This window comes from Lepus europaeus, chromosome 4, assembly GCF_033115175.1.
Source record: "Lepus europaeus isolate LE1 chromosome 4, mLepTim1.pri, whole genome shotgun sequence".
Lineage (NCBI taxonomy): Eukaryota > Metazoa > Chordata > Mammalia > Lagomorpha > Leporidae > Lepus > Lepus europaeus.
The window spans coordinates 129,390,144-129,405,055 of NC_084830.1; the positions used below are offsets into that span (position 1 = coordinate 129,390,144).

Sequence of the window (14,912 nt, forward strand, 5' to 3'; positions counted from 1 at the left end):
TAGCTGTTCTAACAAACACTGCCCTAAATGCCTTTCACATACAGATGTGCCCACATCCCAGTTTACGTCCTTAGAATCCCAAAAATGCAACAGCTAGCACAGAGGTCTGAGCAGTTTTAAGAATCTTGAAACATTGCAACATTAGCAGGAAACATTTTGACATGAGATTAAAACCCTTGCCTGGGGATTTGAAGAGTGGCATTTCAGTATTAACACATCCTGTTACAAATTGCTTTGCTGTCTTGCTGAGCGTTACAGCGTACTGATGAGGGAAAGTCCTATTGTAGAAGCCAGCTGGGAGACGCTTGCCTGTCTAAGGTTCTCCCCATCATTCAGAGTTCCTGTACCGTTATTTTTAAATTGCTTGGCACAGAAGCAGGACCTTCAAAAACTTCATGCAAAGTACACATTATGAAAATGCTAGGCATGAATTTAAAATTTTTCATGCACCAAAATCAACTTACTTTGTACTTGGATTTTTTATGAACTTTTTGAAGTGTCCTTGTATGAAGTAACTTTGTGTGAAGCACCTCCAAAGTGTTTATCACTTGGAATAGGAGCATAGCACAGAGGAACTATATGGGATTTCATTTTTTGGGGGAAGATACACAGATCACTGGGAGAGACTGGTGCTGGTTTTCTATATTCAATAGCACTCTGTTGTCTGAAATTTTCTATTTGTGTGTGTGTGTGAGTGTGTTTTAATTATCATATCATTAAAATTGACCCTTTTTACAATTCCATAAGTTCTAACATATGTATAGATTTTTATTGATTTGTAAAAATTTATTTAAAAGAGAGTGAGAGATCATTCATCTGCTGGTTCACTCCCTATATGGCTGCAGGGGTTAGAACTAGTTCAGGACGAAGCCAGGAGCCCGGAGCTCCATCTGCATCTCCCACATGGGTGCAGGGGCCCAGGACCTTGGGTCAGCTTCTGATGCCTTCCCAGGCACATTAGCAGGAAGCTGGATCAGGAGTGAAGCAGCTGGGACTCAAACAGGTGCTCAGATACAGGATGCCAGCACTGCAGGCAACAGCTTAACCTGCTGAACCACGATCCCAGCCCCACATGTGCCCCTACAAAACAGTCAGCCGCCCCCTAAAAGCCCTCTGAGACTAGCCTCTGTCCTCCCTGAGCTGACCTCCGGCAGGCGCTGGTCTGGTCTCCATCATTCTAGTTTGTCTTTATGAAGCTATTGTACAAATGAATGGTACTGGCTTTTGGAGAATGTCTTGGCTTCTTTAACTCACTGTGACTGAAGTTGTTGCTTGTGTCCATAAGTCACTGTAGCACTGTGAAGTTGTATTCCACTGTTTACTTGTTCACTTCTAAGACACTGATTTGGGTGGCTTCCAGCCTGAAAGAGAGCTGTCCTTAACAAGCAGGTACAGATTTTGTGTGGATGGACGCTTTCCCTGCTCTTAGGTAACTGAAGTGGGCTTGACAGGTCGCACAATAATGTTTTCTGAGCTCTGTGACAAATGGCTAACTATTTTCCAGAATAATTACCTCTTTACATTACCATCCATGACATGTGGGATTCACAGTCCTTTCCTCTTGCCAAACTTCCTGTTACTGTTTTTTATTTATTTATTTATTTTTAAAAATTTATTTATTTATTTGAAAGTCAAAGTTACACAGAGAGAGGAGAGGCAGAGAGAGAGAGAGGTCTTCCATCCGTTGGTTCACTCCCCAGATGGCTGCAATGGCTGGAGCTGAGCCGATCTGAAGCCAGGAGCCAGGAACTTCTTCCGGGTCTCCCACGAAGGTGCAGGGGCCCAAGGACTTGGGCCATCTTCTGCTGCTTTCCCAGGCTATAGCAGAGAGCTGGATTGGAAGTTGGGTCTTGAACCAGCGCCCATATGGGATGCTGGCACTTCAGGCCAGGGCATTAACCCGCCGTGCCACAATGCTGGCCCCACTGTTTTTTATTTTAGCAGTTCTATTTTTAAAATAATTTATTTATTTGAGAGGTATAGAGTTACAGAGAAAGGGAGAGAAAGAGAGGTCTTCCATCTGCTGGTTCACTCCCCAAATGGCCGTAACAGCCAGAGTTGGGCCAATCCAAAGCCAAAAGCCCGGAGATTCTGGGTGCAGAGGCCCAAGCACTTGGGCCATTTTCTGCTGCTTTTCCCAGGTGCATTAGAAGGGAGCTGGAGCCCCATATCAGCAGGAAGTAGCTCCAAAGACAGATCATCGTCCCTCTACCCCTCCTGAACTTTTGGGGCTGATGTAATTCCATACAGCAGTTGCTTTATAAAAAAGAAAAAGGGAGAATGTTAGTAAAATGGCACGGTCTTGTCTGTGGCGCAGTTTACATCCTGGACACCATCCTAGGCTGTAGCCCCCATCGCCATTGCTAGGAGCCAGGGGACCAGATGACCCAACCACAGGTGTCAGTTCTTCCCCCACCTTAATGGGATTCCCTGCTCCCTCCCACGCCCCCCACCCTGGCAGAGGTGTAACAGGGCCTGCTTCCCACACACATGCTCTCTCTCTTACTCTCTTGCCCTCTCCCTCCGGCCTGTCGGCCTTCCCTCCACCCAACAATAAACCTTTCCTCTAAAAAAAAGAAGAGAAGGGAACAGGATTGGAAGAGGAGTGTCTGAGATTCAAACCAGCACCCATATGAGATGCCAGCACCACAGGCAGAGGCTTAGTCTACTATGCCATAGCTCCAGCCTGTTTTATTTTTTAAAGATTTATTTACTTATTTGAAAGGTAGAGTTACAGAGAGGCAGAGGCAAAGAGGGACAAGAAAGAAGTCTTCCATCCGTTGGTTCACTCCCCCAAGTGGCCACAACAGCGGAGCTGGGCTGATCCAAAGCCAGGAACCAGGAGCTTCTTCCGGGTCTCCCATGTGGGTGCAGGGGCCCAGGCACTTGGGCCATCCTCTACTGCTTTCCCAGGCACATTAGTAGGCAGCAAAAGTGGAGCATCCAGGACTCGAACTGGCGCCCATGTGGGATGCTGGCACTGCAGGTGGCGGCTTAACCCACTGTGCCACAGCACCAGCCCCAGGTTGACTATCTCATACATCATGAGGGTCACGTCTGGTTGCTTGAGGTGTTCAGTTCTTTCTCTTTGCTGGCTTTCTGTCTATTGACTACAGAAGAGAAGTAATGTCACTGACTCTGACTGCCCTTGTCTGGTGCTTCTTAAACTTCTTCATCCGGATTAGTATAGCCACTATAGCTTCCTTTTGATTATTAATTCTTTTTCTCTTTTACTTTTATCCTACCTAGGACATACATTTGAAGTGAGTTTCTTTTTTTTTTCTTTTTAAGAATTATTTTATTTATTTGAAAGACAGAGTTACAGAGAGAGGTAGAGCTGGAGAGATTGAGGTCTCCCATCTGCTGGTTCACTCCCAAATGACTGCAACGGCCAGAGCTGATTCAAAGCCAGGAGCTTTATCCAGGTCTCCCACGTGGGTGCAGGGGCCCAAGGACTTGGGCCATCTTCTGCTGCTTTCCAAGACCACAGCAGAGAGTTGAATCAGAAGAGGAGCAGCTGAGACTTGAACCGCCGCCCGTATGGGATGCTGGTGCTGCAGACTAGGGCTTTAACCCACTGTGCCACAGCGCCAACCCCTTGAAGTGGTTTCTTATTAATAGCTGGGATTTTTTAAAATCCCTTCTAGCCTACTGTTTACTTGATTTGAGATGTTCAGACCATTCAGCCTATCGTTTTAGTATTTGTTTTGTTTGGTCTTTCTGTTTTTAATCCTCTATTCCTCCTGTACTGCTTTCTCTTGGAGTATTTGGACATTTTTAGTATGCCTTTTAAACTTATCTATCATCTTTCTTATTGAATCTCCTTGGATTTTTTTTTCACTGATTGCTCTAAGGATTACTATATGTTTACTTCACCAGCTACTGAGAGTTAACGTGTTACCTCTACAGGGGGATGTGGAAGCCATCCCCTCCGCAGCTCCGACTTCCCTCTCCCTTTTCGTTGTACTTGTCTTACACACATTCCATCTGCACACACTGAGTACTCATCAGGCCGTGTATCCTGTTTGCTCTTCTTCATCAATGATCTTTACAGATCTCAGGAGAAGCAGCAGGTGGCAGAGCAGGCAAAGCCACCGCTTGAGGTGCCCACACCCCATATCGGATTCCCTGCTCCTCTCTTTCCAATCCAGGTTCCGGCTGATGCTCCTGGGAAGGCAGCAGCTGAGGGCCCAAGTACTCGGGTTCCTGCCACCCCATAGGAGACCCTGGGAACTCCGGGCTCCTGGCTTCAGCCTGGCCCAGTCCCAGCTGTTGGCAGCATTGAGGAGTGAACCAGGGGATGGATTTTCTTTCTCTGTGTCTCTCTCTCTTCCTTCCTCCCTTCCATTCCCCTACCCTCCATGCTTCCCAGGAAGTACATCTTTTTTCAGAAGAGCTCAAGAGAAGAGGCATCTGTTGCAGTTACCAGTCCTGTTGTCTTCTCATAGTCCTGAGCCTCCAGGTTTTTCTCTGGAATCATTCAAAGAAGATCCTTTAACATTTCGAGCAGCCTGCCAGTGAGGAGTTTACTTTCCCTTCGGCTGAGAGTGTCTTGATCTTACCTTCTGGGCTTATAGTTCTTTCATTTAAGCAATTTCAAAATTTTCTTCTTCCTTCTACTCTCATAAAATTTCTTTCTTTTTTTTTTTTAAAGGAGACAGAGAGAAAGGTCTTGCTTTTCTGTTGGTTCACCCCCTAATGGCCGCTGCGGCACCACGCCAGGAGCCAGGTGCTTCCTCCTGGTGTCCCATGCAGGTACAGGGCCCAAGGACTTGGGCCATCCTCCACCGCACTCCTGGGCCACAGCAGAGAGCTGGACTGGCAGAGGAGCAACCAGGACAGAATCTGGCACCCTGACCGGGACTAGAACCCGGGGTGCCGGTGCCACAGGCGGAGGATTAGCCTAGTGAGCCACAGCGCCTGCCTCTCCCAAGATTTCTAATGAAGAAACTTTGGTTCCCTACCAGTACTTTTTGTCTGTTTCCGTTTCCTATTGTTTTTCTGGGTGTGGATTTTCAGAAGTGACGTGTCAAGGTGTGGATTTCTTTTGGTTTACTTTGAGGTTCGGTGAGCTACTTTCATCATAGCTTTACAATTTGCCAAATTTGAAAAGGACTCAACAGTTCTTCAACTAACTTTTCAAGTTTTTCTTTTCAAATAATTTTTCTTCCTTACACCCTTTCTTCTTTTCTATTATTCTGATGACACAAATGTTAGACATTCAGGGATTGCCTTAGAGATCCCTGAGGCTCTGCCCATTTTCCCTTTTTTTAAAGATTTATTTTATTTTATTTGAAAGACAGAGTTAACAGACAGTGAGAGGTAGAGAGAGAGAGAGAAAGGTCTTTTATCCTCTGGTTCACTCCCCAGATAGCCACAATGGCCGGAGCTGCGCCTATCTGAAGCCAAGAGCCAGGAGCTTCTTCCAGGTCTCCCACGTGGGTGCAGGGGCCCAAGGATTTGGGCCATCTTCTTCTTTCCCAAGCCATAGCAGAGAGCTGGATCAGAAGTGGAGCAGCCAGGACTCGAACAGGTGCCCATATGGGATGCCTACGCTTCAGGCCAGGGTGTTAACCTGCTGTGCTGCAGGGCTAGCCCCTCTGCCCATTTTCTTTCTAATCTGTTTTCCTTAAGAAGTGGGGATGAACAGTCTTGAGAAGAAGGCCCAAGTCAGCAGCCTAGAGCGCCATTTGGGCCTCCCCTGTGGGTGCAGGGACCCAAGCACATGGGGCAACCTCTGCAACTTTCCCAGGTGCATGAGCGGGGAGCCGGATCAGAAGTGGAGCAGCTGGGACTTGATTCAGTGCTCACGTGGCACTCTGACATTGCAGGCGGCACCTTAACCCGCTGCATCACAACACCAGCCCCTCCCTGGAGCATTTTTATATTGGGTGCCTTAAAGAGTTGATTATTCCAACATCTTTGGTATCTCAGCGATCGCATCCTTGGAACATCTTTTCTTGGCCAGGTTGAGATTTTCCTGTTTTATACTGAGCACCTTTGGATGGTATCCTAGACATTTTTTGATATTTGAATACATAAGTCTCTGGGTTTTGTTTAAATCTGATTAGCGCTGTGCCATAGCCGGTAAAGCCACTGCCTGCAGTGCTGGCATCCTGAATGGGCACCAGTTCATGTCTTGGCTGCTCCACTTCTTTTTTTTTTTTTTTTTTTTTTTTTGACAGGCAGAGTGGACAGTGAGAGAGAGACAGAGAGAAAGGTCTTCCTTTGCCGTTGGTTCACCCTCCAATGGCCGCCACGGCTGGCGCGAGCAGCCGGCGCACCGCACTGATCCGAAGCCAGGAGCCAGGTGCTTATCCTGGTCTCCCATGGGGTGCAGGGCCCAAGGACTTGGGCCATCCTCCACTGCACTCCCGGGCCATAGCAGAGAGCTGGCCTGGAAGAGTTGCAACCGGGACAAAATCCAGCACCCCGACCAGGACTAGAACCTGGTGTGTCGGCACCACTAGGAGGAGGATTAGCCTGTTGAGCCATGGCACCGGCCTGCTCCACTTCTGATCCAGCTCTCTGCTATAGCCTGGGAAAGCAGTGGAGGATGGCCCAAGTCCTTGGGCCCCTGCACCTGCGTGGGAGACCCAGAAGAGGCTCCTGGCTCCTGGCTTTGGGTCAGCCTGGTTCTGGCCTTTGCAACCAACTGGGGAGTGAACCAGCAGATGGAAGACCCCTCTCTCTCTCTCTCTGCCTCTCCTTCTCTCTGTGTGTAACTCTTTTTTTATTTATTTTTTTTTATTTGACAGGTAGAGTTATAGACAGTGAGAGAAAGAGAGAGAAAGGTCTTCCTTCCGTTGGTTCACTCCCTAAATGGCCTCCACCGCCAGCACTGTGCCAATCCGAAGCCAGGAGCCAGGTGCTTCTTCCTGGTCTCCCATGCGGGTGCAGGGCCCAAGGACTTGGGCCATCCTCCACTGCCCTCCTGGGCCACAGCAGAGAGCTGGACTGGAAGAGGGGCAACCGGGAGTAGAACCCAGCGCCCCTATGGGATGCCGGTGCTGCAGGCGGAGGATTAACCAAGTGAGCCAGCGGCGCCGGCCCCAACTCTGACTTTGAAATAAATAAATAAATGATTTTTTAAAAACCTGCTGATTATTCTGTGATACCTCACATTCTGTTCTTGCCCAATCTGCCCCTGTTCTTTACTTTCCGAAGTCCCCAAGTCACTGTTCAGTTCGTTCTGTCAGGTTTCATCGCTGTGTGCAGCAGGACAGACTGGGTAGAGCGTGCCGCCTCCACCTTACCTGGAACGAGAGCCTGTCTCCATCAATTAACAACTCTGGCCGAATTTTTCAAAACCCAAGGCTGTCATTTGTATACAGCCGGCCTGGGCAGCTTTGACAGCTGTATCGCATTTATGTCATGGAAGGTTCTCTTCTGTGTTGCTACTGTACCCCCGGCCCTTTGACTCAGTTCCACTCTCCATTCTTGTCCTCTCTGTCTGGTTCCTGTCCTGCCCACTGATTAGTCATCCTCTGAAACGAGGGTGGAATTGGCCACCGGAACTCTGTGGAAGAGGTGGGATGCTAAGTAAAGCCGCACTGATTTGGGGAGCGATGACAGTTCCAGCTCTGGGTAGCTCTGCCCTGTGTGGGACGCCCTGGCCCATCCTTCCCCTCCCGAGAGCCTCCGGTCACAATGACAAGAGGGCTGGGCCAGGCTCGCTGGCCGCATTTCACAAGTGAGGCTTCCAGGCTGTGAGATGTTTGACATGATCTCCTCAGGGTCCCTTGGTTGGAGGAAGCAGAGCCAGAACCAGCCGGATCTCCTGGCCACAAAGCTGGTGTACGTACCACAGTTTTGTGCTTTGGTTGGACAACCGGTGATTTCATGGTTTTGGGAAAGAGCCAACACAGCTGACGAAGCGCTGGCCTCGTGCACTTCCCGTGGCCTCATAGGGTCCATGGTGAAGGAAAGTGCTGCATGGCCTTTGGTCGTAGACTCCGTGAAGCGTGGGTGATACACACGACCTGGTAGGGCTCTCCGTTCTTCCCAGGCTATAATTTATCTCCGTTTCCATGCCCACTTATTAAGTACCTTCTCAGTTTCTGGCACAGCCCCCAGGCAAGCCTAGGAGACAGAGGATGAATAAGACCGTTCCCACACCCCTCGCTGCCAGGGGCCCCAGGTGGCCACCGCGGGCTCTGAGAAGTGTCTCAGCTTATGGAGGTCTCTCTTCCCTACAGTTCTCCAGGCCTCACATGAACAGGAGAGAGAAGCCCTTACCCAGTCCTTCCAAAAAGCCGAAGCTGTCCTGCAGGTGAGAGGGGCTGGGTGCTGTCCGTGCGAAAGGGAGGACTGGCAGGAAGGTGGCATAGAGTCCCCAGAGCAGCCCCAGCTGTTGGCCTTGACCTAGGTGTGGGCTACTGAGGTGTCTTCCTTGGAACCAGACCCCTTGATCTGGTGACCAGGTATTAGCTCAAGAGGACTTGTTTGAGAATAGGTTTGCCTTAACTTCCCAGGGATTGTTGTGGGGATCGTGGAGACTGCATGACCCACAGTGGTCCTGGTGGCTCCCAGGGACCTATGGAAGCTTGGACAAAGGCACTCACTCAGTTCAGCTGCTCAGGGGAGACATCCTAGGGACAGTGAGATCTCAGCAGGAACCTGACAGATGTGTTGGAATTCTCCAGGTGAAAGAAAGGCAGGGAGGGTGACCTAGGCAGAAAAAAGCAATGTGCTCAAAGCCATGGAGGAAGAGGGGAGCATGAAGACCTGAGAACCCTAAGAAGCTCAGGGTGCCTGGGGTGTGGAGTTTGAGAAGGAAAGAGAGGCTGGAGGTGTGGCAAGGACTAGAAGGTGGGTGCACAGGAGCTGTTGTAAGGGGGTGAGCTTGGTGCCGAAAGTAATGGTCAAGGCTTCGGTGGAGGAAATTGCAGGCAGGGGAAACGTTTGGAGACAAGGATGTACCCTGGAGGTGAAGGGAGTAGTGTGACGCCTGGCAGCAGGAGAGAGTGTGTGGAGGCGAGCAGTGAGAGATGAGACTTGGAGCATTCACGGAGCATAGTTAGATGGGCTTTATTATTATTATTATTATTATTATTATTATTATTATTATTTTGACAGGCAGAGTTAGAGAGAGAGACAGAGAGAAAGGTCTTCCTTTTCCATTGGTTCACCCCCGAAATGGCCGCTACAGCCGGCGTGCTGCGGTGATCCAAAGCCAGGAGCCAGGTGCCTCCTCCTGGTCTCCCAGGCAGGTGCAGGGCCCAAGGACCTGGGCCATCCTCCACTGCACTCCCGGGCCACAGCAGAGAGCTGAACTGGAAGAGGAGCAACCAAGACAGAATCCGGTGCCCCAGCTGGGACTAGAACCTGGTGTGCCGGCACCGCAGGTGGAGGATTAGCCTAGTGAGCCACGGCGCCGGCCTAGATGGGCTTTGAATGACAAGCTAACACTGGCCTTGATTACAGGACACAGTGCCTAGGTGTGGGAAGTGATCACATGTGGTATAGCGAGAGTTAGGGCGGGTGTGTTGGAGTCGATTCACCCTGTGTTATTATGTGGGGCAGACTGAAGAACTCAGAACTGTTCCCTCTTGGGATGCGGTGCTGTCCACCCCCAGCCCACACGAGCCAGGCTGTGGTCATGTTTTCCCCGCCCACTTCTCCAGGAGACCATGAAGGGCCTGACCTCCCAGCTGGAGGTCTTCCAGGCCAAGATGAGGAGGGTGGAGGAATCCATCCTCAGCCGAGACTACAGGAAGCACATCCAGGTAGGTGGCCTTTTCTCCTTCAGTCTCAGGGAGGCCAAGGTCGGGCAGCAGGGAGGTCTGGCTGCTCTTTAGGATCACAGCTCCAAGTTGACACTTCTACCTTCTCAAGGGTCTCGAAGCAAGAGGGTCCTCGTTTCCCTGAAGAAGGTGAGGCTCAGAGAGAGGCATGTGGGACAGTAAAGTGCTCAGGCTCTACACTCCGAGCTGGGTACAAATAGCAAATCCACCTCTTGGCACAGGCCACTCGCCTCTCTGAACTGCACTTGCCCTCTCTGTGAAGGTGCTGGTGCACACCTCCCACGGTGTTCTTTGGGTGAAATGAGATTAAGCACAGTAAGCACTTAGCACGGGCCGAGAGAGAGGTGGGGTGGACAAGTCCGGCGGTGACCAGGTGGCAGAATGGGGGGGGGCAGCCCGCGCCCCACTGCACATGCTCTCTGATGAGGCCACACTGCATCCCTGTCTAGGATTATGGGAGCCCCAGCCAGTTCTGGGAGCAGGAGCTGGAGAGCCTGCACTTCGTCATCGAGATGAAGAACGAGCGCATCCATGAACTGGACAAGCGGTTGCTCCTCCTGGAAGCTGTGGTCTGTGACTGGGCAAGGCTGGGGCTTGACTTGTGCCCTTGGGGTGTTTCCTCGGCTCAGCGCCCGAAGGGGAGGTGGCTTGGAGGAGACCTCGGCCTGCTCCCAGCCAGCTTTCACCTCCTGCCCATGCTGACCAGCTAAGGGCCAGGCTGTGGCCAGTCTGGGTCAAGCAGTGGCTCCTTGTCATCTAGGTCCCGTGCTTTTTCTTGGCTACTGATGTTGCTGTCATGTGGGCAGTGCTGGGGGCAGACAGCCTGGCTTATTGGGAGAGATTGACAGATGTCACATGTCAGGCGGGGCCTGAGGAAGGAGGCAAGGCCAACATCAACAAGGACAGGGCTGGGGAGCTGTGGGTGTGGGAGACACAGGTGGCCTTGTCCCCAGGAGAGCAGATGGCCCAGAAACCCAGAGCCAAATCTGAACAGAGATTGTGTTGCTCTGGGAGAACTCTCACTGCCCTGTGTGCCACACACCCTGTATTTCAAGCAGACTGTCTCACGTAGTCCCTGTAAATTGTGTTGAACATAAAAGACAAACTGAACCTTATTTATATAGATCCTGTTCTTCTGGCTTCTAGAGAATACAAGATATCCTTTCTCTGTGACTAATGGTGATAAGAGATTGTCAGGACTTTGTTCCAGGCAGAGACAGAGAAGAGCTTGCATCTGCAGGTTCACTCCCCAGTTGCCTGCAGTATCTAGGGCTGGGCCAGGCTGGAGCCACATGGAGGGCAGGGACCCTGTGCTTTGGTCACCATCCACTGCTTCCCAGGCACGTCAGCAGGCAGCTGGATGGAAAACATGGAGCAGCCGGGACTCGAACCAGGCACTGTGATGTGGGATGCAGGCAAGCGCTGCGCCACAGAGCTCGTCCCTGTGTTCCCTTTCAGACACTCTCCGGTGGCAAAATTAAAAGTGGGCAGTCCTTTGCTAACACCCTGGGTTTTTGTATATATATTTTTAAAGATGTATTTATTTATTTGAAAGTCAGAGTTACACAGAGAGAGCAGAGGGAAAGAGAGAGAGAGAGAGAGAGAGAGAGAGAGAGAGAGAGAGAGAGAGAGAAAGTCTTCCATCCACTGGTTCACTACCCAGATGGCTGCAATGGCCGGAGCTGCGCCGACTTGAAGCCAGGAGCTGGGAGCTTCCTTTGGGACTCCCAAACGGGTGCAGGGGCACAGGGACTTGGGCCATCCTCCACTGCTTTCCCAGGCCATAGCAGAGAGCTAGATTTGAAGTGGAGCAGCCGGGTCTCAAACCGGCGCCTACATGGGATGCCGGCGCATCAGGCCAGGCCATTAACCCACTGCGCCACAGCGCCAGCCCCTGTTTATTTTGTTTTCAGTTACCATGTTGCTCTGTGACATGTCCTGTCTAGTCTAGAATGAATCAGTGTTTCAGGGACCACAGTACGGGGGCAGTGATGGCACACGCTGTGCCCTGGGAGCTTGGCGGCTTTCCGAGCGTATTCTGGTTTGTTACAGAAAGAAAAAAATCTGGTGTTGGAGGAAAAAATCACGATCCTGCAGCAGGAGAACGAGGACCTCCACGTCCGAGCCCGGAATCAGGGGCTGGTGTCGAGGTAGCGACCCCTGCTCCTTCACCCCAACCCAGCCTCACCCTTTTTTTTGGGGGGGGGGGGCTAGTCCTTCAATTGGGAGGGTCTGAGTGGAGTCTGGGAGATGGATTGACAGGTGGTCCCAACACCTGTCTAGGCATCTGGCTCTTCTTTTCTTGGAAGTCAGGAAACCCAAGCAACCAGCTCTGCCTGGAAACTAAAGTCCCAGTACCCGATTTGTACCTGCCCTGCTGCAGTCTGGCTGAGTGGGCTCCATGGGAAAGCCCCACGCGAGCAAGAGGCACTCAGCCCCGTACGGCTGCACAGGCCTCGTGGACTGAGCTAGTGCCAAGGCTTTGTCAGTGAGATCAGGCTTCCTACGGGCATCCTGATGTATTGAATCCTTTACCTGTTCTCTCATCTGATCTTCTGGTTCCTCCAAGTCCTAGATTCTTTTGTTATCATTGCCATTTTGCACAGGAGGGACCTAAAATTCAGTGGGAGCCAATGACAGGTCCAGGATGACACAGTAGGGATTTGGAGCAACTGCGAGCTGTCTGCCTGCCAGGCCCAGCTCCTTGGTCACCAGACAGACAGCAAGGGTGGCGGGACGCTGGGGCGGGCTGGCGACCCACGTCAGGGAGGCTCCTGGAGGGATGGGTTGGCCCTGCAGCAGCTGTGCCCGGGAGGCAACCCTGTCCCTGTCTGTATCCACAGGCAGCTCTCGGAGGACCTGCTGCGGGCCCGCGAGACCCTGGAGAAGGAGTCACAGTTACGGCGACAGCTCCAGCAGGAGAAGGAGGAGCTGCTGTTCCGGGTCCTGGGGGCTGATGCCTCCTCTGCCTTCCCCCTGGCCTCTGTTCCCCCCACCGAGGTCTCCTTCCTGGCCACCTAGGCTGCGGGGCCCGCCGTGACACCTGTGGTCACCACTCTCTCCAAGGACTTTCTGGAGAAGACAGCAGGGCTGCTGGCTTTGTTCCCGGGAAGGAAGGCGACAGGGGTTGGGGGGTGAGATAGGGAGCCAGGCGTGTGCTCCAGGAGCCCTGGGGGCGTGGTCTTGTAGAATTGCCCACGGGGCTTTGCTGACTCCCTCAGGAAGGCCAAGACTTCTCCCAGGGCAACCTGGGCCCCTTGGACCAGCCAGCAAAAGAGGAGATGCCCCTGGGCCCAGCTTGTTGACGCACTGTCTTGTCAACCTCCTGTAGGGGTTCCCAGCCCTGCCCTGGCCTTGTCTCAGCCTCAGTTTACCCTTGCTCTAAGATGGTTCGGGCAGTGAGTCGAACGGCTCCGGGCCACTGAGTGTCCCGCTCTGTGGTGTCTGAAGGTGAGACCAGGGTTTGCAGCAGCAGGAGGGGGCAGACCCTGCAAATCAGAAGTCAGACTGGGCCGGCTGAGCAGCAGGGCGGGAATCCCTGAAGGCCCTGGGGACTGGCAGGGCCGGGCAGCCAGCTTGGCCCAGGAGCCACAGCCAGAGCGCCTCCTGCCTTTCCTAGGCATAGCTCATCTCCTTAGTCCTCCTGGTCCTCTAGGCTCATGCCCCTGGGCCCCTGGGCCACCTTAGTGGGGCTGAGTACCCTCAGTAGTCAGAGCGGGAGCCCCATTCCCCTACAGAGGAGGAAGCCAGGTGGTGAGTGGATCCCACAGTTGGGACCGAAACCCTGCCTGCCACTGGGGGGGTCATCCTGCTGCTCTTTGGCTTCTTCCCCGAGCTGGGAAGAGCGGATCTGTGACTTGGCCCCTCTCCTCCTTCCCTTACCTGCTCCAGCTCCACGCCCTCTCTTACTTCTGCTCTCTGCCTTAACTTCTCCTCTTCCCACTCCTGACCCAGGCCCGGGAAGTTCAGGTGTGACCGGGTGCCAAGGAGGGGAAGTGTGCTGAGCTGCCCCTGGAGCCATGGTCCGTCGGGTTCTGTGGGAGCCGGGGGACAACTCTAGAGGGAGGCACACATGTACTTGTCCATGCAGCTTTCTCCAAAGCACATCTGGTTCACTAGTTGATGGGACATTCACAGCCACAAGCTGGAAAGAGTCGGTGGCCAAGTATTGTGGGGAATAAAACAAATCCGCAACTTGCAGGGCTTCGCAGAACCTTTAATATGCTAATGTGCATTGCCAACTTGCAAGAAGGGAGCAAAGCATCCAGCATTTCCCAAACTTCTTAGGCCAAGCTTCTAACCCCCCCCTCCACTGCCGCCCCCCCCCTCCCCCCCCCCCCCTCCACTGCCGCCCCCCAGCAAGCACTTCAAGCTGCAGAGTGCACTTTAGAAGCGTGGTTTTCTTTGAAAGGGGCAGGGCTGGGGAAGAGTGTCCTTCATGTAACCTGTGGGTGAGTCGGGGGAGATAAGTGTGGTCATAGCCTCCCTCTGGGCAGGACAGCTATGGGAACCAGAAAGAACCTGCAGAATCTTATTTATTTGGAATTTGTGTTTTCCTGGGAGACGGAAGGACTAAGGACTTCTCCTGGCTGTTTGGTTTGATTTCGGTTTTGGTTTTGCTTGTTTTTATTAAATCCCAGGACCTCGGTGGCCCACTGGCAGTTCTGGGCTCCCTCCTCAGGACCTGGAGCCCACTGGCCCTAGCTTTGCGCCAGCCTCAGAGGTGGGGCCAGAGGTTGGGCCAAGGCCACCTTGAAGGACGGCTTTCAGAATGGGATGGGAGGGAGTGAGGCTGAGGGTGAAGGGAGGGATGCAAACAGGGCCTGAATGAGAAGGTGCTACCTGGAAACACTGAGGCTACCACAGGAGCCGACCCCCACTGCAGCAAGGGAGACATGAGGGCTTCAGGCCACACGGACACGGGTGGTGGCCCGGCGGGTGTAGACACCAGTATCCCTGGCCTGGGCCTCTTCCACATGCAGGGTGCTCTCTGCCTCTGGCTGCACCTGACCCTGATGGACAGGTGCACCTGACCCTGCTGATGGACAGGGCCTGGCCCAGCCATAGGGGACTGTCATCAGGTGCCATCTCTGACTTGGGCCCCAGCAGACAGGTAAGAGGCTCTGTGCATCCTTGTAGGGAGAGAGAAATGACTTGCTCAGGGTC

General features: G+C 52.6%; 1 protein-coding gene across 1 annotated transcript in view; it reads left to right on the plus strand.

The window, feature by feature from the left end:
* The window catches only part of CCDC69 (coiled-coil domain containing 69), a 39,255-nt gene extending 25,309 nt beyond the window's left edge, over window positions 1–13,946 (plus strand). Inside the window, exons 6-10 of the mRNA XM_062189918.1 lie at window positions 8,199–8,272; window positions 9,627–9,728; window positions 10,196–10,315; window positions 11,799–11,896; window positions 12,590–13,946. Coding sequence (XP_062045902.1) covers window positions 8,199–8,272; window positions 9,627–9,728; window positions 10,196–10,315; window positions 11,799–11,896; window positions 12,590–12,767 — 572 coding nt within the window. The 3' untranslated portion in view covers window positions 12,768–13,946. The remainder of the gene's footprint in view (window positions 1–8,198; window positions 8,273–9,626; window positions 9,729–10,195; window positions 10,316–11,798; window positions 11,897–12,589) is intronic.
* Window positions 13,947–14,912: the final 966 nt, after the last annotated feature.